We start from the raw sequence: 22,282 nt of genomic DNA on the forward strand, positions 1-22,282 counted from the left end.
CATACTAATAAGATGACCAGGTGCCTTCTTTTTCCTTACACCCCACCTCTCCAGCTGCTGGGAATTCAGAGTGCAGAATTTCTAGCAGAGTGGTCCCTGCTCTAGAGTTTTGCCTTTCACATCTCTTGCTAGTAGGTGTCTGACCACCTTGAAGCTCCCACCTTCCTCTACTTTCTGGAAGGGAGAAGCTTTATCTGTCTCCCCATTTGGAAGCCTCCTGGCTGCTTTAAGATATGGAAGAAAAAGAGAGGTCTCCACGATTCTCCATTTTGTTGGCTGCTCCTCCATGAATAACTTAGGTACTTGCCTCTGTTGGCTTCCCAGCAGCAGGAAGAAATGGACAGGGTTAAGTTTTAGGTGCCCACAAAGTTCTGAATGTGAACAGTGAAACTGACCATCTTAATTTCCCATTAGTGGTGCTTGTTAAAGCTATCAGCAGTGGTACAGGCACTGAGTCTGTCTGAAGATTCAGGAATACATCTATTTAAAGTTTGTTCATATTTTGAAGGTTCTATTTATAATCATAGGGAATAGTAACTTTTTTTTTAAATATTACAAGCCTAAAATGATGACTTAAATCTCTGAGCTTATTAGGGAATGATTCCCAATTGCTACTGGCAAGTAGCTGTTTCAAATCCTGTATAGTGAAGCCTTTTGCACTGGTAGTTTGAGGAGATACTAGAATATTGCAGGCAAATAAAATCTCACTAGTGTCATTACATTCATTAATTTTAATATAATGGAGCAGAATTTGGGTCATATTGATTTTTTGTTTAGAGACAGTCTTATTACTTATACTTCATTGCAGAGTTGCTGCCACAAAAAGTCCTATCATTTTTATTGGTACTGGAGAGCACATAGATGACTTTGAACCATTCAAAACACAGCCTTTCATCAGCAAGCTCCTTGGTATGTACTATTTATAACTACAGACTACACAAGTGTTCTCAAAAATGTCACTGTCACAGAAAAAAATTGGAGCATAATTTTCCTCACAAATTTTGAAGAAGGCTTTCTGTTTTCCAGGTATGGGTGATATTGAAGGATTGATAGATAAAGTAAACGAATTAAAGTTGGATGATAACGAGGCACTCATAGAGAAGCTGAAACATGGTAAGCTAGTCCTCCCCCCCCAAAAAAATTATGTAACAGAGCTAACCTTTTGAGTAATCTTCAGTTTGTAGAAAATTTATTTGAAGTAACTATTCAACTTTTTTTTCCCTGTCATGGTAAACTAAGTAATTGAAAGAGAAATATAAATTTAAATCATACAGGTAAAAAAAAAAAAAAAATCCAGACTTCTCATGAACAGTTGAAATGTGAAAGTAAATGGATTGCTCCTCTGACATAGCGTTATTTGCATGCTTTCTCAACACAATTGCAATTTACCTAAGGTTCTTAAATGTGTTATGCAAAGTGAGATACAGCCAAATAATAGAAGAATATGCAGAAGAAGTATCTTTGCATCTGACACTATTTGGTTCTGTCTGTTCTCGTCATAAAGTGTAATCAGAGATGGGTGGGCAGGATCAGTCTACATAAAAATGTAATCGTGTGATCATCTTCACTAACCTTCCATTTCTGTTGTGCTTCAGGTCAGTTTACATTGAGAGATATGTATGAACAATTCCAAAACATCATGAAAATGGGACCCTTCAGTCAGATCTTGGTTAGTTATCCTGAAAATTTTCTATCCAAACTTCTCCAGCACTTTCTACAAAAATTGAAAATGAGTGAACTCTTTTTTGAATTTTAAGGAATTCTTCCCATTGAATAGCTGCCTGAAATGCTACCAGATAATTTTAATGGCTTCTAGTAAACATGAATAACTTGCCTTTTTCTGCATTTGAACATGTTCAAATTTGCTGAATAAAATATTTAAAATATATAGCGCTATCAATTTCACAGGTCACTCAAACAGTAGTCTCTTGTAATTTGCAAAACGGACACAATTAACTCTTTTAACTGTACTATTTTATAGGGTATGATCCCTGGTTTTGGAACAGATTTTATGAGTAAAGGCAATGAACAGGAATCAATGGCAAGGCTAAAGAAATTGATGACTATAATGGACAGTATGAATGATCAAGGTAAAACAAGTTCCAGTAATAGAAAGTTAAGAACAGTTACTTAAATAATTCATAGCTGTGTTCATTATTTTATTGGAACAAGTCAGGGAAACAAGTATTGGGGAGGGTGGGAAGAAACAGGAGAGTACTAATTTATCATGACAGGTTTTAGAGTATCAGCCGTGTTAGTCTGTATCCACAAAAAGAAAAGGAGTACTTGTGGCATCATAGAGACTAACAAATTTATTTGAGCATTTATTACTTACCTGATCACTCTCGTTACAGTGTGTATGGTAACACCCATTGTTTCATGTTCTCTGTATATATAAAATCTCCCCACTGTATTTTCCACTGCATGCATCCGATGAAGTGAGCTGTAGCTCATGAAAGCTTATGCTCAAATATATTTTAGTCTCTAAGATGCCACAAGTACTCCTTTTCTAATTTATCATGTTGTTCGTATAAATATCCATACATAACTGAAACAATTGGAAACAATCCAATGAAACAATTGGAAAACCCACAACAGAATTGAAGTGCACATAACATATAGGCTTTCAAAAATAAGACTGAGTAGAGGATCCAGATACTGCTTGATCCAAAGTACATTATTTGGAAGGGATATTTTATTACCTAGAGGAGATTTCTAAGCATACTTTTGCAGCTGGAGTAGACACAGTCCATACACTCATTATCTCTAATGACTGACAATCACTTCCTTAAAGTCATTGTCAGGGTAGAATTGCCTGCAAAAATGTCTGTGTGAGGTTGCATATTTATTATCTAATATCCGTATAAAACTTTATCTGTTTGCAAGTAAAAAGATTGTTTTCCACCTGTCAGACCCACCAGCTCACCCTGGTCTCTGGCACTCAGGTTGGTTTGTTTTCATCTTGCACATCAACATTAGTCATAGAAGCTTAACTGGCAGATTATGCCCTCAGTTATACCTGTGCAAACTGCAGTAGTCTTCAGTGGGATTGCACACATGTAGTTAGGGGCATAATTTGTTATGCAGAACATCTGTTGCTAATGGCGATGCACAAGAATAAAGGAAATCCAGCTTGAGTATCTAGTAGTTGGAAAAATTATAGAAATCATTGAGATACAATGTATATGGAAGTCCACTACCACTTACAGTCAATTTTCAGGGTAGAACCACACTTTAAAAATGAAAACAATTCTTAGTGACTGAGTTCTCATTAAAACCTGTATTACATCCAGATAATGTTAATAAGTTCACATACGATTAAGTATAAATATTTTGCATTGTTTTTAATCGCAGAACTAGATAGTACAGATGGTGCAAAGGTTTTCAGTAAACAACCAGGAAGAATCCAAAGAGTAGCAAGAGGTTCGGGTGTTTCTACCAGAGATGTACAGGAGCTTTTGACACAGTACACAAAGTTTGCACAGATGGTGAAAAAGATGGGAGGCATCAAGGGTCTTTTCAAAGGTAAGTAAAACATCCATCTATTTGGCAATTACTCAGCTGTAGGAAAGGCATTGTGGTGGTGGTCGCTAGTGGGAATAGGGCAAAAGATGAGGGGGTTTAAAAATGTAGTTTGAGGTCTGAGGGAGAAAAGGCAATAAGTGTGGCTGCAGAATGAAAGTGGGCTATGGCGCCTTCTGTTACTCTATGGACAGTTGAGTTACATAATGAGCCTAGATCAGAAATTGGTATTTCTGATTTGAAGTTAGTTAATAAAGGCAAAGTACTGTTAGTGTTCATTCAATGGAAGTGGACAAGATTGAGAAATCTGATTAATGAGGATTCCCTTCGGTCCCCAAATAATAAGGAAAAAAATCTTGATTTTTTTCCTATAATCTTTTATTGGTCAGAAACATCATTTACCAAACAGTTCCCAAGTCCTGTTTATAAGCTAATTTTTGCTCTACATGATAAATTCAACCCAGCTGTGACTGCTGCATGTAGATTCAATTTAAAGGGAAATTATTTTAGAGGAGTGCACCTGGAATTGCCATTCTGCTAACCCCTGGAAAATATTTTGAATAGCTTTATGTACATCTAAAATGTGTTCACTTTCATTTTATATAAAATTCTTTACTAGCTGTATTGCTGCTTATGCCAGTTATGTGACAGTTAACATGCAGTTGGCCAGAGAGATAAAGCACTCATGCCTTGTGAATTTAAGTGTGGAGTTCATGAACAGTTTCAGCCTGGCAGTAAAGATTTTCTGTTGATGAGGAGAAAACTCTCTCCGCTACAAATATACAGACTGCTGGTTTGTTTGTTTTTCCCACAAGTACTGCCAAACACATACAGATCATCAACCACTTAGCAGGTGGCAGCGTCACTTTTGATCATGGTTAACTTAAGCTGGTTTGAATCGAGCAACTAGAAGGGGGAAGCTTTTACATTATCAGTTTCCTGAGTAATGCATTTTTCTTGTCACTTTCTGTATTTAAGGAGGTGACATGTCAAAGAATGTAAATCCATCTCAAATGGCAAAACTGAACCAACAGATGGCAAAGATGATGGATCCAAGAGTTCTTCATCACATGGGTAAGTGTTACATTTTTGCAGTATAAACTAGGCAATTTGCAAGGAATTATGGGGGAGCATTTGACAGCATATTTCAGTGTTCCTTCTCTATCTCTCCTTTTAAAACCCACCTTAAATCTAGTCTTCAGTTGCCGATTTTCTCTGACCATCTACTCCCACTCACATACTACTTGGATTGAATATCCATCCAAACTAGACAATGAGCTCTTCTGGGCTATGCCTATTGTGTTTGTAAAGCACAGCTGAACACCTATGGTGCTGTGCATTAGTGGTGAAGTATGAGGTTTCTTTACCAAAAAGAGTTACTACTAATTGAATTGCCAGGCTAGTTACCTACCCAATACTCACTGACCTCTCTTCTCTAGGTGGGATGGCAGGATTGCAGTCAATGATGAGACAGTTTCAACAAGGTGCTGCTGGAAACATGAAAGGCATGATGGGATTCAATAATATGTAAAGAAGCCTTAATAAAAACTGACTTGGCTGAGGACTTTTGCTGTGACTTCTGTAAAAGGATTTGATTTCTTCCTTTTTACAGTGAGAGAGGAGTGTCGATGGGGGGTGAAGGAAGTGACCTTTTGAAACTTCTATTTGGGCTTCTCAAGAAGATTCTAAATTGATTTCTGGAAAACAGTTATATTTTTGCTTAGTTCCTTCCCATCAAAAGATGTTCTTAAGTTTAATAAATAAAAATCATGATGTAAAATTTTAATATGTAGAGACACTTTTTAATTGTTTGCATTAAATGGCAGCCATTATATTTGTAAACAAGCCAGATATTTGGTTAATAGTAACATAAAATGTCCCAAGAAATACGTTGTAAAATAAACTTAAATGGTTGTAAATGAAGGATGTGCTTATTTCTTTGATTTTTAAAACTATCACTAGGAATGCATCTTTTTATGCGATGTAGTGTAGATGGCCACTGCTCGCTGATAGCAGTACTTAAATAACAGTTACGAGAAAGATGATCAGAGGAAATATATGCCTTTGATATCCATGCATTTGAGGTGTTGAGTTGCCTGCAGACTGAAATTGGGGTGGAAGGGCTGCTCGTTAGTGTGCGTCTACCTCCTTTGCTGCGCGTTCTCAGAGACTGGTTTTGGGGGGAACTGCTGCTCCTTGCCGTAGACATCCTGTGCAGGATCTCACAAGCTTGCTTCTTATCTTTCCTCCTGTTTAGTAGATATAGGAGTCTGTTGAGAGGGTTATTGAGTTTCAAGTATCTTCAGTACACTCATGACATCTAACTTTGTGTTCATCTCACCAGACTCCTAATTAAGCAGTGTATTTTGCTGTGAGCATACACTGGTGCTCTTAATCTGCACTAAATGGAATTTAAAATATTGACCATAAAGCTCTAAATGGCCAGGGACTGATGAACTAGGAGACTACCTTTCTCCCAAAACAGTAGAACCCCATTTATTTGACCCTCCATTATGCGGCTCTGTGTATTAACCGAACAACCTGCCCACACAGGTCCAGAAGCGGGTGATCTCTCCATGCCCGCTAGATGGTGCTGCAGCCTTGCATTTTCCCATTCTCCAGATTATCTGATTAGATCGGATAAATGATGTTCTGCAGTGTCATACTGACACGGTGAGCAGGGGTGCTTGATCTGGAACTCCCTTTGTATAAAAGAGAAGGAATAGCTGGCAATTGTGTGAGGATCTTTTGGAACTTAATTGACTTTGGAACTTAATCCTCAACCATGGTCTGAAACGGGCAGAATCTACTGACCTTCGGGCATGCTTCAAAGTTCATCTATTATCCCTGACTTCTGGAGTCATGGAAGAATTTTTGAGGGGGTGGGAGAGAGGCGGCAAGGACAAACTTTTCAATATCTATTTTCTTTCTATCAATTGACTGGGAAGGGGGTGTTTGTATTAATTTCAGTGGAATATATGGGCCCAAAGAGTCAAAGGTGTTAATGTCACTGCCCAATGTTAAAGAGTGTTAAACAAGGCTTGGGGTTTGGTATACGGAAACATCAGCCTGCTTAGTACCACTGCAAATACCTTATTAAAAAATCTTTTAAAACTTTAATTAAAGATTCTGATTTACAGGCAAAAACATGAGACATTGAGTACAGCACTAAGAGGCCAATGAGGATTTGTTTACATTGTACAACTGTATTGTTCTGTTTCCCGAGGTGACAAGTGTCGTTTCTCCCAAGTGTGAAATCTGTAGTAAAACGTACCTTAACCTGTTCTTCCTCTTATTACCCTATTTACACTGGAGGTAAGTCAGTGAAAAACCATGTTGTGCTGAAACTAGGTCTCTGATTATGGAAGTATTTATAATGTAGACAGGGCCTTACAGTGAAAAGACAAAATGTTGACATTGAGCTGTGCAAGAGATTAATCAAGACTTCCTGCCAAGATTTGTAGGAAAGAATAGTATGCGAGGAAGCCGTCAATCTTATCAGCATGTGGGGAAGTGTTCGCTATACAGCAACAATGTTCATCTTTTTGTATGGTTTTGTCTAAAGTGTGACAGGCTCTTACATCCTGCTTTGAATGCTGGTGCTTGTAGTAATTGTGGCTTTACACACTCCATCTCTTCAAGTGTAGTCTGAGATATGCAGCCTAAACAGAATAGTAATAATCACCTAAATATTGTGCAAGTGTAACTAGGAATACATACAAACATAATTCCACTGCTCAGTCAATTTTCCACATCTTGTGGAGTATGTATTGTAGGAGGTGATATCAAAATTAGTTACAGCATGGGAGAATTAAATTCATAGTGGCCTTATATCATTTGTCCTTGCACATGAGACCATCTACAGCCCTTCTCACCTTTTTCCCATTTTAGTGGTTTTTGTGCTTCTGTGTAACATTTGGCATTCCTCTATCTGAACCCAGGAATGCTTTTCCTTCTACAAGCTTTAACTTTTTAGCATATATTCACATCTTCAGCTTCCCTTGCTCCCTGTTGGTAGTAGGATCCTTTTTGTGTGAAGAGGTTTCTCTTACTATCTCTCAGATCCTGGTCCTTTCCTGACATCTGTCTTGTCAAGTTGGCTTCTGAGCTTGCTCCCCCTCTGTTTTATAGCACCCACCATCTTTATCTCTGAGTATGAAATGGAAGTAGGGTTCTGTGTTGTATGTGGATTCCCTAAGTTGGTTGACTGTAATTTGGAAAGGCCCTTTATACAAAAAGAACAAAACTCGATTTCCTTTTCTCCTTTTTTTTTTTTTTTTAAGTAACAGGACCCAAATGAACTTCTGTGGATAAGGTTAATTTTTTGTAAAATTAGGATGATATATCATAGCAAAGATCTGTTTTGGGGACATGTCAGCCAATTGTCTCCTGAGAAAAATAAAGATACTTTGGGTGGGCTCTAATCCATACCCCCAAATGCGACATGTTCAGTATACACCTAGATGCTAAGGGCTTTGAGTGGATGATAAGAGGTTTGGGCAAAAACACATGGCAAGCCTACAGTGTAGACAAATCCAAAGAAAACTGATGCTGAGGAGTGTTGTTGACCCAGCTGACTGCAAGGCAAAGTGACAGGATGGGTTGGTTTTATACTATGGGGGGAATTCTGCATCAAAAAATTAAAAATTCTGCACACTATTTTAAAATTCTGCAAAATTCTTCATATTTTATTTGTCAAAATAACAATATAATCACACCAGTTTAAATTATTTTGGTAATTTATATCAAAATACATGTCAGCAAATATGTCTGTAACAAAATAGATGATAAAGATTCAGGAAATGTGTTTTGACAGATTCCATACAAGGTATAATAATACTGAACTGAGTAATAATTCATTTAAACTACAGAACAGAACCATATTTCCCATCCCCTCAGAAGCAATGCAAAGGCTTGTGGGGGAGGGAAGTAATTGGTGGGTGTGAACTTGGAGGGTTGTTGGATATGGGTAGGAAAAGTAAGGAAGGGGTTTGTTTTTCTTTTGAGGGGGAGTGATTGTAAAGGAGTTGGGGAGCTTCACCCATGCAGACCCTGGCTGACTCCTAACCTCTCCCATTCAGTCAGGGCACATCTGCTCCTGTCCACGTGTCCCTCCACCCCCACTCAGGCACCCACTCTCCCCATCCCATGTCTCTCTGCCCCCACAGCTAGCCCTCTCCCCATGTGTCCCTGTACCCCCTCATGTGTATCTGTGCCCCCACTCAGTCATCTCCCTTCCCCTTGTAGCTCTGCACCCTCTGCCTATGTGGCCCTGCATCTCCCTCACCCCTGTGGCTCCACTCCCATTCAGCCCTTGCCCCGGTCTATCCTCCCCCACTAGCCCTTATGATCCCCTGTCTGGCCCCCAGCCTGTCTCCCCATATTCCCTGTCTCCTGACCTGGCCTGACAGGTGCTGTGAAGAAGCCAATGCAGGCTCTTTCTCTTCCTTATCCTAGCTAGGACTGGCCAGGAGCGGCGGCTGAGTTCTAGCACCCCAGTGCCCTCTGGTGGGCAAAAGGAACTGTAGCAACTTTTCAGCAGAAGCTATTTTCTGGGGGAAAAAAATGCATGGCCCATGAAATATGCACACATGCAGTGGTGCAGAATTCCCCCAGGCGTATTTCTATTTATAGCTTTGACCTACAGTAATGATCTTGGCATTGTCAGCATAGTTCATATTCATGGGATGATTTAACTGGGAATTGGTCCTGCTTCGAGCAGGGGGTTGGACTAGATGACCTTCTGGGGTCCCTTCCAACCCTTATATTCTATGATTCAATGCATCAGATGTGTAGTATCTTAGTAAACTTGGCATGCAGTTCCTCAGTTGGAAACACTACATATTTTCCCTTTTCTGTCATCCCTCTGAGCGATCTTGTACAACTGTTCCTTTGTCTAAAAATAAATAAACAAACAAACGAACTACCTGTATCAAAACTATGGACACTTGTGTTACCATTTTACATGAGAGTAGTCCTGCAGTTGCACTGGTCTATTTTCAAATATCTGTAAAGGTATCGAACAAGTGACTCAAACTACCTATTCTGGTTCATTACAAACAGTGATCAAAATCAATGTAATCTATAAAATGTTGAAAAGGTAATCTGTTTTCTGTTTTAGCAACCAAAGACGATTCATATAACCATCTTCTCAACCAGAACTCTGTATGCAAGAGTTTAGATATAGAGTTGAATGCCCTTAATGAAAATGAAACATACAAAGAAGGAGTATATTGAACAGGAACAGAGGAGCATTGTACTTCTGTACAGGCCAATCCACAGAGACAAATGATTCGTTATTTCTATTTTCAACTCAATGCACAACTGTGGCTTTCTTACACTTTTACGGTTGTCTCAAATCTCAGTTACTGCCACTAGACAGTGACAGTCAGGTCAAGACACTGGTGAAATCTTCCAGCAGCAGCATGTGTAATAGGCGTTTCCTACCCTACTGGGTATGTGAACCGGTCTTCAAATAGACATACACATCACTGTGCACAAATTGCTAGTTCAGTCATGAAATGTAGGTGACTTCTTATCTTTTTATTTTTAATATAAGCTTTTGTTTTGAAATAAGAGTTTGTAATAATGGCATCAAGACATGAGCTGAAAAGTGATAAGTAAGTGGGCTATGAAAAGATACCTTTCCTTCTGGCAAGTGTAGTAGTTCACCGTTATAAAGAAGCTAAGACTCTTAGGCTGTTGAAGGAGGGAGCTTGTTATAGGGGGATGGAGAGGAAGTTATCCAGTGTTGGTTTAGTTCTTAAACATGACCTGCAAATGAGAATACACTGCGTCTGACTTGTATTGACTTCTCCATGATACAGCAGTTTAAAACTGGATCCTGTGAAATAATGGATCCTGAAAAGGGAGATGTGTAGGAGACACTGCTACAGTGCTGCCTCGACAGCCAAATTAATTTGCTGGCTCCATTGTCTGCAGTTCCTCCATGCATCCTCTTGTTGGGACCATGGTCCAGAGCCATACTCATGAAACTTAGTTACCCACCAGACATGGGGAAGCTCGGTGAAAGCACTGCACCTATAGAAGTCAGTAGTAGCAACTCCTACACCCCTTCCCCATGCAGAGCCCATCGTGCCCCTCCCTGCACCCTTTCTCCTCCCCTTCTTCCTCCCTATTCTGCACAAGGAGCATTTCTATTCTTTCTATTTATAAAGAAGGCCTGATATTTTAAAGAAGCAAAAAGACTTAAACCAATGTTTTGGTTGTGCGGTTCACCTTTCCATGGAGATTCTTGTAACTGTAGTGCATTGAAAGAACTACTAGAGAGCAAGGCAGCAGCACATTAAGTTGGTGAGTAGGTAATGTACAAAACTGGTTTATCTCTTTATACTCAGCTATTGCTAGAAGCATCTTGTCTAATTTGCATAAATTAGAGCAGCAGTTCTCAAATTGTGGGTTAGGACTCCATTTTAATGGGGGCATCAGGGTTGGTTGAGATTTGCTGAAGCCCAACCCCCACTGCCTGGAGCTGAAGCCTGAGGGCAATGAAGTTTGAGAACTCCTGGATTAGTTAAAATACATAACTTTATATTTCTACTGAATTCAAACTGATGGCCAGGACAGCTGAGAGTTTGCAAATAATGGACACCCTGAGAAAATTTGAGTCAGTAATGCCTAGTGACCTAAAAGTAGGCACCTCCCAAAAATAAACACTTGGAGATAAGTCATCTAGAATTTCAGGAGCATGGCCTCAAGATTCTGGCTAAGGGCAGGCAGCTGGAGGTTGTCAAGAATTTTATTTTAAAAGTAACTTTTGCAGACTTTTATTTCTTGCTAACTCTAGAACCTCTGTTAATATGACCGAGGTATGTGTTTTGTACATTTCTCTTATATTTTTATTAGAGAAGCGAAAGTCCATTAAAGGGGCTAGAGCGCCAGGCTTGGCAAGTCCAGTTCTTGAAGTGCTGGTCCCTGTGTGTATTCTATGGTAGGTATCCATGTGCTCCAGGCACCTTAGATTGGAGAACTCTTGCAAGCAGTGTCCATTGGTCTGCACCTGTGCCTTTACTCTCCCTGTGCTCTGCTCAGAGGATATAAGGGGTAGTGTAGACCAACTACTTCTCCAGTTCCTTGTTCCCACTGCATGGCCTGTGTTGGAATCTCCAGCGTCCAGAGCTTCTCCTTTCTTTTCAGCTTAATCCTTGTCTCCAAACCTATAAATATTTCAAAGTTTTATATAATTTTAGATCATTAGTGTAGATAGCGTTAATAGTCTTATTAGGATAACTAGTGAATAGTTGAATTTGTAATCCAGGGGGAAACTTCCCACCTCCCTGGTACAGGAATTAGCTTGTGCCCAGAATACCAGGCTTTGAAAACTCTCTCCCATCCCCAGTCTTTCTTAGTCAGCCTTTAGTCTCAGAGAAATGCATATCTCCACTGAGTACAGTATCTGTTGCCTTTTCCCCCCAGCCACAGCTGACAGACACAAGAACTCCAGCTTAAAAAGTACCTTCTGGAGAAAGCTGAGGCTTCAGTCAGACTCAGGCTGGGAGGACCTCCCTGTACATTGGCCAGAGTCATTGAGGAGCACGCTTCCTAACAGAATGTCTGATGCAGAAGCGGGAAAGGGCAAAGCCAGAGACTCTTCTTTGTGGTTTCCTCCTGAGAATGAGGGATACTTTCATAAGCACAAGAGCAGATCCCTGTTTAAGTCCACTTTGAAGAGGATAAATCCCTCCCTGAGCCTATCCAAGTTGGGTGAGTCTTTGCACCCAAGTTCTAAAGACTTGGAATGTCCTAAGCCTCAGAAGTATGGTAAGAAGGTGCACAGGAGCAAGGCTCTCCTGATACGGGACTTACCCCAGGCAGCATTACTGCCCATGCAACCATCCAGGTCAAGGGTCCAAGAACCACCAATAAATGACAAAGAGCACTAGACGGGAGACTCATATTGACAGTACTGCAATGACTCCAAATAGATCTGCCAGTCAAGAGTCTTCCCACATCAACTCTGATGGGACAGGCAGACAAGGCCCTGTGTGCACCACTCTGGAGGACATAATTGTTCTCTCAGATCTGCAATCTCCCCTGTTGCTGGGGCCAATCCTTACAAGGGAGATTTTGACCCCCCCCACCAGGAGACACAAACTCTGGGAAAAGAAGTCTAGCCCCCATACTGTCTACTAGCCATGACTTTCCTTCAAGGGAACTGACAGCACCACCAACTGAGCTGGATCTCACCTGCTTGTCATTGGGGAAAGCAGCTGCACTGGAGGAACCACCATCACCTCCACCAAGGGAATTTAGTCCAGCTAAGAGATTGAGAACTTCCTGGAACCAGCCTTATCCACCCAAACCAGGAAATGCAGGATCTGTGCAATTTAATAGAGTGTCATATCACCCCTCCCCTCCAAGACAACAACCAATACTTCCTCCTGAAGTCAGAAGAAAAGGGGAATGAGCCAGTTCCGCTGGTACCAATGAATCTCTCCTCATCTCCAGGTGAGGTGGCTGCTCCACGTCACCATCTCCTTTGGATGACCACAAACAATTCCAGAACCTGCTACAGAGGGTGGTGGAAGAGCTCCAAATTTCCTTTTGGAGGTCCCGGACACATGGTATCAGCTCTTGGACATCAGATCCAGCTAGATAGCACTTCCAGTGAATGAAACCATACTAGAAGTAGCAAGGGCTTCCTGGCATACACCGGCAACATGAGCCCCTATCCCCAAGAGGGCTGACAAGTGTTACTTCATCTTGGCAAAAGGAGTAGAGTTTTTATTTACCCACCCTACACAAATCTCCCTGGTTGTTCAGGCTGCCACTGTCATGTACTTCTGTACCAGATATGGACTGGTCACAGAGATTCTTCACACACAGCAGATGTGTTCATCATACCATCCTTTAATGCTCTGCCAGGTACGGCTGACATTCATTTAAATAAGATATGTTTTACAGTGCCACCTTGTGGCAGAACAGTATAATACAGTTTAGCATTCCATTATAGCCACAGAAAAATACAGGCAGCAGCACCCAAGAACCATCCCCACTGATAAAGAGGCCAAATGTCTGGGCCTTCTGAGGAGGAAGATATTTACATTTACTAGCCTCCAGTTTAGAATAGCAGACTATCAAAAGCTGTTGATATGATTAAATATGTTAAATATGATTTTCTAAATTATTCAAAGCTCCTAGATTTCAAAGACAAATTACCACAGCAGGACACGGCTCAGTTTCAGGGCCTTACTGATGAAGGCAAGCTGGTGGCCAGAACTTCATTACAGGCTGTGGTCAATGCCACCAATACAGCATCAAGATCAATGGCAACTGCCATTGAGATGGGCTGGGACTCATGGCTATACTCTTTACAGTGTTCCAGACATCACTGGGAAACTAGAGAGTACTGGCCCTTAGAGACCAGTCTTAAACAAAAAGACAGATAAGTCTTTGCACTCACTAAAAGACCCTAGGGCAATCTTCCACTCCCTGGTGTGTGTGTGTGTGTGTGTGTATATATATAGACACACACTGGCCCTGAAGAGGAAATGCCATAAGCAAACCAATGCCTGTGACTCAGCCATTTTACAATCCGTGCTGTTACGAAGCACATCGCAAATGACAGAAGATGCAAAGAACATGATACCCACCTCCTTCCACTTCAATAACATTAACCCGACTGTCTAAAAGATATTTGATGAGATGCTTGGGAGTTGCAAACCAATATTGATGCCATTGCCACCTCATCCTCAGGTCTCCTGTCATGGCCACCTAGCACTTTTTTCCTACAACTGGAAGGCACTAACAATGGACAAGTGGGTGCTGGATATCATCCATTCCAACTATACCATAGATTTTCTCCCCCCTTTCCCTCCAAAACTTCCTTCCCTGGTCCTCTTCAGGAATCACTCTCAGGAGATGATCCTCCTTCAAGAAATAGAACTCTCTCCTCCAGTGGGAAGCAGGAGCAAATACCTCTAACACCAGGGAAAAGGGGTGTATTCAATATATTTTCTAGTTCCCAAGAAGGAGGGAGGATAGAGACCCATTCTCAACCCGCAACAACTCAATATGTTTATTTGCAAACAAAAATTCTGCTTTGTTACACTGGCATTGATAAAACCAACTCTGGAAAAGGACACATGGTTCACAGCTCTTGATATGAAAGATACATACTTTCACATCGTTCACCCTTTCCAGAGAAGACTTCTCATGTTTGTGGTGGCTTCCAACCACTATTAATACAGGGCACTCCCATTCTGTCTAGCAACACAACCCAAGGTCTTCACTAAAGTGTTTTCAGTAACAGCAGCACAGCTCAGAAGGGGCAGCTCCATCATCTTCCCATATTTAGATGACTGGCTTCTCACAGGCAGGGCATGCCTAGAAATCCTGACATGCTGCATCTCTCAATATCCCTGGGAATCTGTGTAAACATGGAACAGTCTACCCTGATTCCAATGTAGACTACAGAATTAATAGGAGCAACTTTAGACTCAGTCAGGGTGAGGACTTCTCTCCCTATGCACAATAATATTGCTTAATATTTTCAGATTCTTATTAATTGTATGTTTTTAGTATGTTAGAAAATAGTGAATGATATATTGTTTATTTACAAAAAATAACTTTTTAGTCATGATTTGTATCAAGTTACATTAGGATGGTAAGTGAAATTTAATTAGACACACAAAACAGAATATAAACTTTATTTTTATTAAACAAAAGAAGCCCTTTAAACAGTACATGACCAGTTATGTCATACTTAAAAAGCTCGACCTCAAAACTTAGAAGTTTTTCCCCCGATTCTTCCTTTATATAGAAAAACAGCCTTTAATTCAAAGTTTTTGGTAGAGGCCCATGGATTCAGCATATTTATTTTTTATTTAACTGTGATAAGAGATAAGTTTATAATAAGTTTAGCCCTTAACATATTTTCTATTAATTCAGATTTAATTTTAAACAGATGTTTTAAAAGAAAAATTTATAATTTAAATAGAAACATTAAAAAAATAAAAAATCTGATTTTTAATTTTTTTTAAATTGTTTTTATCCACCCTGTAATCCTCCTCTGTGGCTTGCAAGCTTGGTTTTGAACAATATCTACACAAAGCAAACACAGCATGAACACCGTAGTGACAATTCCCATCAAAGTGTGAGTCTCAACTGACTTGCTGGAAAGCTCCAGGACAAGTGTGTGTCGGTATTCCTTTGCTATCCCTGACAAGATAATTATAGACACCTCCCTATTAGGCTGTGGGGCTCATGCAGCCCAGAGCTCTTAGATGCCACAGGAAACTAGAATGCATATAAATCTTCTGGAACGCAGAGCGGTCTAAGAAGCCTGCTGCAAAGCATTCTTACCATTCATCCAATTTCATTATAATCCTCTTAATATTGGACAATAAGACAACCGTATTCTACATAAACAAGCAGGAAGGAGTAAGATCCATGTCCCTGTGAATAGAAGCAGTCAACTTGTGGAATTGGTGCATCAGGAACCACATCATCCTATCAGCAGAGTACTTTCCAGGTATTTCATTGTCAATCACGAATGGGAGTTATACTGTTCTGTGGTAAACAGCATCTTCACGGAGTCGGGAACTCCCACTTTGTATCTGTTCACCTCCCAGGAGAACAGGAGAAGCAACACATATTGCTCCATAGGAGCCCAAGGCTGGTACTCCAGAGACAATGCTCTCCTACTCCCTTGAACAAACCACCTGAACTATGCCTTTCCTTCTGTTCCACTGCTACCTTGGGTTCTTTGGAAAATGCGACAGGACAGAGCACAAGTCATCCTCAAATGTCCCATGCAGTTCTGGTTACCAAGTCTCCTAGGAATATCAACCCATCAGCATCCAGCTCTTCCTGAATCTCTTGACTCAAGAGAACAGCAAGGTCAGTCATCTCACCTGGATGCTCTTCATCTCACTGCTTGGTATTTGGATGGGTGTCAAACCTAAAACATTCCTGCTCCAAAGCTGTACAACCCATTCTCAATAATAGCAGAAAGGACTCCACCCAAAAATGTTATCTAGCCAACTGGAAGAGTTTCTCTCTCTGGGCCCAGCAGAATCATGTGTCTCCAGAAACAGCAAGTATTCTCACTATCTTGGATTACCTCTTTAACTTCAAGATGATGGATCTTTCCCTTAGCTTGCTACAGGTTCACCTGATGGCAAACAACAAGTCACCCACCAATGGACTGATACTCTGACTTGACTCACCCAGTAATGTCTAGGTTCTTAAAAGAAGGAATAGGTGAACTTGGTGCCCTAATGGCAGACCCACCATACACAATATTCCATAAAGACACTTTCACTATGACTACACTCAAAACTGACCCATAAGTAGTTTTGGAATTTCACATAAATCAGATTATCAACTTACCTGTTTTGTTCCCAAAGCTCCATGCTTCCAGCAAGGAGAAGAGGCTTCATTCCCTCAATGTGAGGACAGCATTGGCATTTTACCTGCAAAGGACAAAACAGATGAGAGAATGCAGTTGTGGAATGAATCTGAAAACAAACTATTTCCTCACAAAGAATTTCTAAATGAATCTCTGGGCATATCCTGCTTTATCGGTTGGCACATCTGCCCCCTGACCAGCTACATAGGGTAAGGGGTCTGTAGCGAGGCGAAGACTCACTGGTGCAGTGCCTCCTGCTGGTCATCCAAGGAATTAGCTCTCCAGCAACAGAGCGCCTCCTCCTGGCTGGTGTCTCGCCTGCCACTGGCCCCTTACACCAGTATGTCATTCTGCTCCAGCAGTAGCCTCTCACTCTGTGGGGGTCCCCTCCCAGGGGAACCCCCAATCCTCTAAACCCACCTTGCTTCAGTGGCTACTGCCAGTCGTTATCTAGCCCCCACTCACTGGGGCAAACTGCAGTCTGTAAAGGCCACTCGTCACTGGCAAGGAGGTTAGGGCCTGCTGCCTTTGTCTAACCCCAGGCTGCCCCTCTGCAGCCCCAGTACGTTTCCTAGGCCTTCACCAAGGCCTGTGAGTTTACCAGGCTGGAACACCCCTTGCCCTTGCCCTTGCCCTTGCCCTTCTCTGGATATCCTCCTCTCAGGTAGCTAGCCCTTCCCACTTCAGGATTCCTTCAGCTCCTGGTCCACAGCCTCTTTTATCCAGGCCAGCTGTGGCCTGATTAAGCCAGCCACACCTGTGGCCAGCTATTCACTCAGCTGCTTTTCCCAGCTGCATATCCCCTGTTCTGCAGAAATGGGGCAGCTGCCCCACTACAGGTCACTCTATGAAAGCACAAGCATCCTCAGTAGCATCACTTCACAAGGCATCTTAGCTTGATATTTGCAAGGCAGCAACATGGAGTTCCATCCACACATCTACAAGACATTAGGTCTTGGGCCAAGCCTTCTCTATTGATGCATCCTTTTGGACAGCAGTTCTATTAGCAGTCATACCACCTACATCCTTGCAAACTCCTCCTCTCTGAAGTGCTGCTCATTAGTCACCCACAGTGGAATACACATAGGGACCAGCACTTGAAGAAGAAAGGGAATTTACTTACCATCTTGTAACTGGAGTTCTTCAAGATGTGTGGTCCATATCTGTATTCCACTACCTGCCCTCATTCTTCTCTGCTTTGGATCATGTCTGGATTCACCGTAGAGTAGGACCTTGAGAAGCGGTTGGTCTGAACTGTCCATTATGCCCTCAGAGTAGAGAATGAGGAGAGCATACAAACAGTGGAACACAGATAGGGACCAGACATCTTGAACAACCATTATAATTGGGTAAACTTCCCTTTTTCACTCTCTTCACAAATGGGTAGAGTACAGGCAGCTCTTATGTGAGCTTTGATCTCAAAGGATGAAAGAGTAACGCAGTTTCCATGGCATTCTTTTTTTAGCCTTTTTGCTGAGATTGCCAACACAGGAAGCAGTTGTAATGGTGGACAGACACCTGTTCATTAGCAACTGCATAATTAATTCATGTAGGCAACAAAACAGCTATTAAAGGGCATGGGTGCATGCAAGCATTTGGAGGATGTTGAATTCTTGATTTTCTAATAGCTGCCTTTCTACTCTCCATTGGGACTTTCAATACACTGCTAAATTAAAACACACTAACCTCCTGTGTTAGTGGGCACATTGGTGGAAGGCCAGGCAAAATGCTACTGTACAAGGGCTATGGTTATAGTACTGGCAGGGGGCAGCAAGCTGGCTGCTGACACCATCTGCTGAGCATAGCCAGGGTTTAAATTCTCAGAGATCATTTCCCAGAGGCTCCCCCACACTCCCTTGTTCGGGGCTCCTGGCTTCAGCTGTGGGGCGGGGGGTGGGTCTTGGGGCTTTAGCACTGTGGGGAGGGGGAGGGGGTGATGCTGGGTCTCAGGGCTTCAGCCCCGTGGGGGGCAGTGGGGCTCCTGCAGGTTTGAAAATATTTACTGGAGCTCCACTCCAGACAGCTCCAGCTGAATTTAAGCTCTGAGCATAGCTAATGCTTTTCTGAATGCATCCGATGAAGTGAGCCGTAGCTCATGAAAGCTTATGCTCAAATAACTTTGTTAGTCTCTAATGTGCCACAAGTCCTCCTTTTATTTTTGCGGATACAGACGAACACAACTGCTACTCTGAAACCTGTCATAATGTTTTTTTGTTAGCACTGACCTAAGTAGGATTTAAACTGGCAACGTAGAGGTGAAGTCATTTTTATTTTCCTATATAGGGCTCATCATAGTGTTTCTGTTCAGTTTTAAACTACACTACTTTATCTGAACAAAAACACTAGGGATTTTTATACTTTTGTTATCTGAAAGTCGAGGGAGCACTTAACAGTTGCTATAAATATAATCATTTGGGGTTTTCTTTCTTTCCCTAATTCAGTTTTACTCTCCTAGGGTATGTCTACACTACGGAATAAGGTCGAATTTATAGAAGTCGGTTTTTTAGAAATCAGTTTTATATATTCGAGTGTGTGTGTCCCCACAGAAAATGCTCTAAGTGCATTAAGTGCATTAACTCGGCGGAGCGCTTCCACAGTACCGAGGCTAGAGTCGACTTCCGGAGCGTTGCAATGTGGGTAGCTATCCCACAGTTCCCGCAGTCTCCGCTGCCCATTGGAATTCTGGGTTGAGATCCCAATGCCTGATGGGGCTAAAACATTGTCGCGGGTGGTTCTGGGTACATATCGTCAGGCCCCCGTTCCCTCCCTCCCTCCGTGAAAGCAAGGGCAGACAATCATTTCGCGCCTTTTTTCCTGAGTTACCTGTGCAGACGCCATACCACTGCAAGCATGGAGCCCGCTCAGGTAACCGTCACCCTATGTCTCCTGGGTGCTGGCAGACGCAGTACGGCATTGCTACACAGTAGCAGCAACCCCTTGCCTTGTGGCAGCAGACGGTACAGTACGACTGGTAGCCGTCATCGTCATGTCCGAGGTGCTCCTGGCCACGTTGGCTGGGAGCGCCTGGGCAGACATGGGTGCAGGGACTAAAATTGGAGTGACTTGACCAGGTCATTCTCTTTAGTCCTGCCTGCAGTCAGTCCTATTGAACCGTCTTATGGTGAGCGGGCAGGCGATACGGACTGCTAGCAGTCGTACTGTACCATCTTCTGCCGAGCAGCCATGAGATGTGGATGGCATGCAGTCCTTCTGCACCGTCTGCTGCCAGCCAAAGATGTAAAAGATAGATGGAGTGGGTCAAAACAAGAAATAGACCAGATTTGTTTTGTACTCATTTGCCTCCTCCCCTGTCTAGGGGACTCATTCCTCTAGGTCACACTGCAGTCACTCACAGAGAAGGTGCAGCGAGGTAAATCTAGGCATGTATCAGTCAGAGGCCAGGCTAACCTCCTTGTTCCAATAAGAACAATAACTTAGGTGCACCATTTCTTATTGGAACCCTCCGTGCAGTCCTGCCTGAAATACTCCTTGATGTACAGGCACCCCCTTTGTTGATTTTAGCTCCCTGAAGCCAACCCTGTAAGCCGTGTCGTCAGTCGCCCCTCCCTCCGTCAGAGCAACGGCAGACAATCGTTCCGCGCCTTTTTTCTGTGCGGACGCCATACCAAGGCAAGCATGGAGGCCGCTCAGCTCACTTTGGCAATTAGGAGCACATTAAACACCACATGCATTATCCAGCAGTATATGCAGCACCAGAACCTGGCAAAGCGATACCGGGCGAGGAGGCGACGTCAGCGCGGTCACGTGAGTGATCAGGACATGGACACAGATTTCTCTGAAAGCATGGGCCCTGCCAATGCATGCATCATGGTGCTAATGGGGCAGGTTCATGCTGTGGAACGCCGATTCTGGGCTCGGGAAACAAGCACAGACTGGTGGGACCGCATAGTGTTGCAGGTCTGGGACGATTCCCAGTGGCTGCGAAACTTTCGCATGCGTAAGGGCACTTTCATGGAACTTTGTGACTTGCTTTCCCCTGCCCTGAGGTGCATGAATACCAAGATGAGAGCAGCCCTCACAGTTGAGAAGCGAGTGGCGATAGCCCTGTGGAAGCTTGCAACGCCAGACAGCTACCGGTCAGTTGGGAATCAATTTGGAGTGGGCAAATCTACTGTGGGGGCTGCTGTGATGCAAGTAGCCCACGCAATCAAAGATCTGCTGATATCAAGGGTAGTGACCCTGGGAAATGTGCAGGTCATAGTGGATGGCTTTGCTGCAATGGGATTTCCTAACTGTGGTGGGGCTATAAACGGAACCCATATCCCTATCTTGGCACCGGAGCACCAAGCCGCCGAGTACATAAACCGCAAGGGGTACTTTTCGATAGTGCTGCAAGCTCTGGTGGATCACAAGGGACGTTTCACCAACATTAACGTGGGATGGCCGGGAAAGGTGCATGATGCTCGCATCTTCAGGAACTCTGGTCTGTTTCAAAAGCTGCAGGAAGGGCAGTTAGAAGAGCACAGGAGGGCGCGGTACGCATCAGAGAAGCTTTGAAAACCAGTTTCATGACTGGCCAGGCTACGGTGTGAAAGTTCTGTTTGTTTCTCCTTGATGAAACCCCCCGCCCCTTGGTTCACTCTACTTCCCTGTAAGCTAACCACCCGCCCCTCCTCCCTTCAATCACCGCTTGCAGAGGCAATAAAGTCATTGTTTCTTCACATTCATGCATTCTTTATTCATTCATCACACAAATAGGGGGATGACTACCAAGGTAGCCCAGGAGGGGTGGTAGAGGAGGGAAGGAAAATGCCACACAGCACTTTAAGCACAGCACTTTAAAAGTTTACAACTTTAAAATTTATTGAATGACAGCCTTCTTTTTTTTGGGCAATCCTCTGTGGTGGAGTGGCTGGTTGGCCGGAGGCCCCCCCACCGCGTTCTTGGGCGTCTGGGTGTGGAGGCTATGGAACTTGGGGAGGAGGGCGGTTGGTTACAGAGGGGCAGCAGTGGCAGTCTGTGCTCCAGCTGCCTTTGCTGCAGCTCAACCATACACTGGAGCATACTGGTTTGGTCCTGCAGCAGCCTCAGCATTGAATCCTGCCTCCTCTCATCACGCTGCCGTCACATTTGAGCTTCAGCCCTGTCTTCAGCCCACCACTTACTCTCTTCAGCCCGCCACCTCTCCTCCCGGTCATTTTGTGCTTTCCTGCACTCTGACATTATTTGCCTCCACACATTCGTCTGTGCTCTGTCAGTGTGGGAGGACAGCATGAGCTCAGAGAACATTTCATCGCGAGTGCGTTTTTTTTTCTTTCTAAGCTTCACTAGCCTCTGGGAAGGAGAAGATCCTGTGATCATTGAAACACATGCAGCTGGTGGAGAAAAAAAAAGGGACAGCGTTATTTAAAAAGACACATTTTATAA

At 42.8% G+C, this 22,282-nt stretch overlaps 1 protein-coding gene across 3 annotated transcripts in view; it reads left to right on the forward strand.

The window, feature by feature from the left end:
- The window catches only part of LOC125639133 (signal recognition particle subunit SRP54), a 78,958-nt gene that overhangs the window by 19,894 nt on the left and 36,782 nt on the right, over positions 1-22,282 (forward strand). For 2 of the 3 annotated variants that reach the window (XM_048855679.2, XM_048855680.2), the window contains exons 10-16: positions 809-909; positions 1,027-1,113; positions 1,596-1,669; positions 1,982-2,090; positions 3,355-3,525; positions 4,501-4,596; positions 4,962-5,445. In XM_048855679.2, coding sequence (XP_048711636.1) covers positions 809-909; positions 1,027-1,113; positions 1,596-1,669; positions 1,982-2,090; positions 3,355-3,525; positions 4,501-4,596; positions 4,962-5,053 — 730 coding nt within the window. In that variant the 3' untranslated portion in view covers positions 5,054-5,445. Of the gene's footprint in view, positions 1-808; positions 910-1,026; positions 1,114-1,595; positions 1,670-1,981; positions 2,091-3,354; positions 3,526-4,500; positions 4,597-4,961; positions 5,446-22,282 lie in introns of those variants that run through there. The other variant, XM_075129758.1, reaches the window with a different exon arrangement.

This window comes from Caretta caretta, chromosome 6, assembly GCF_965140235.1.
Source record: "Caretta caretta isolate rCarCar2 chromosome 6, rCarCar1.hap1, whole genome shotgun sequence".
Classification (NCBI taxonomy): Eukaryota; Metazoa; Chordata; order Testudines; family Cheloniidae; genus Caretta; species Caretta caretta.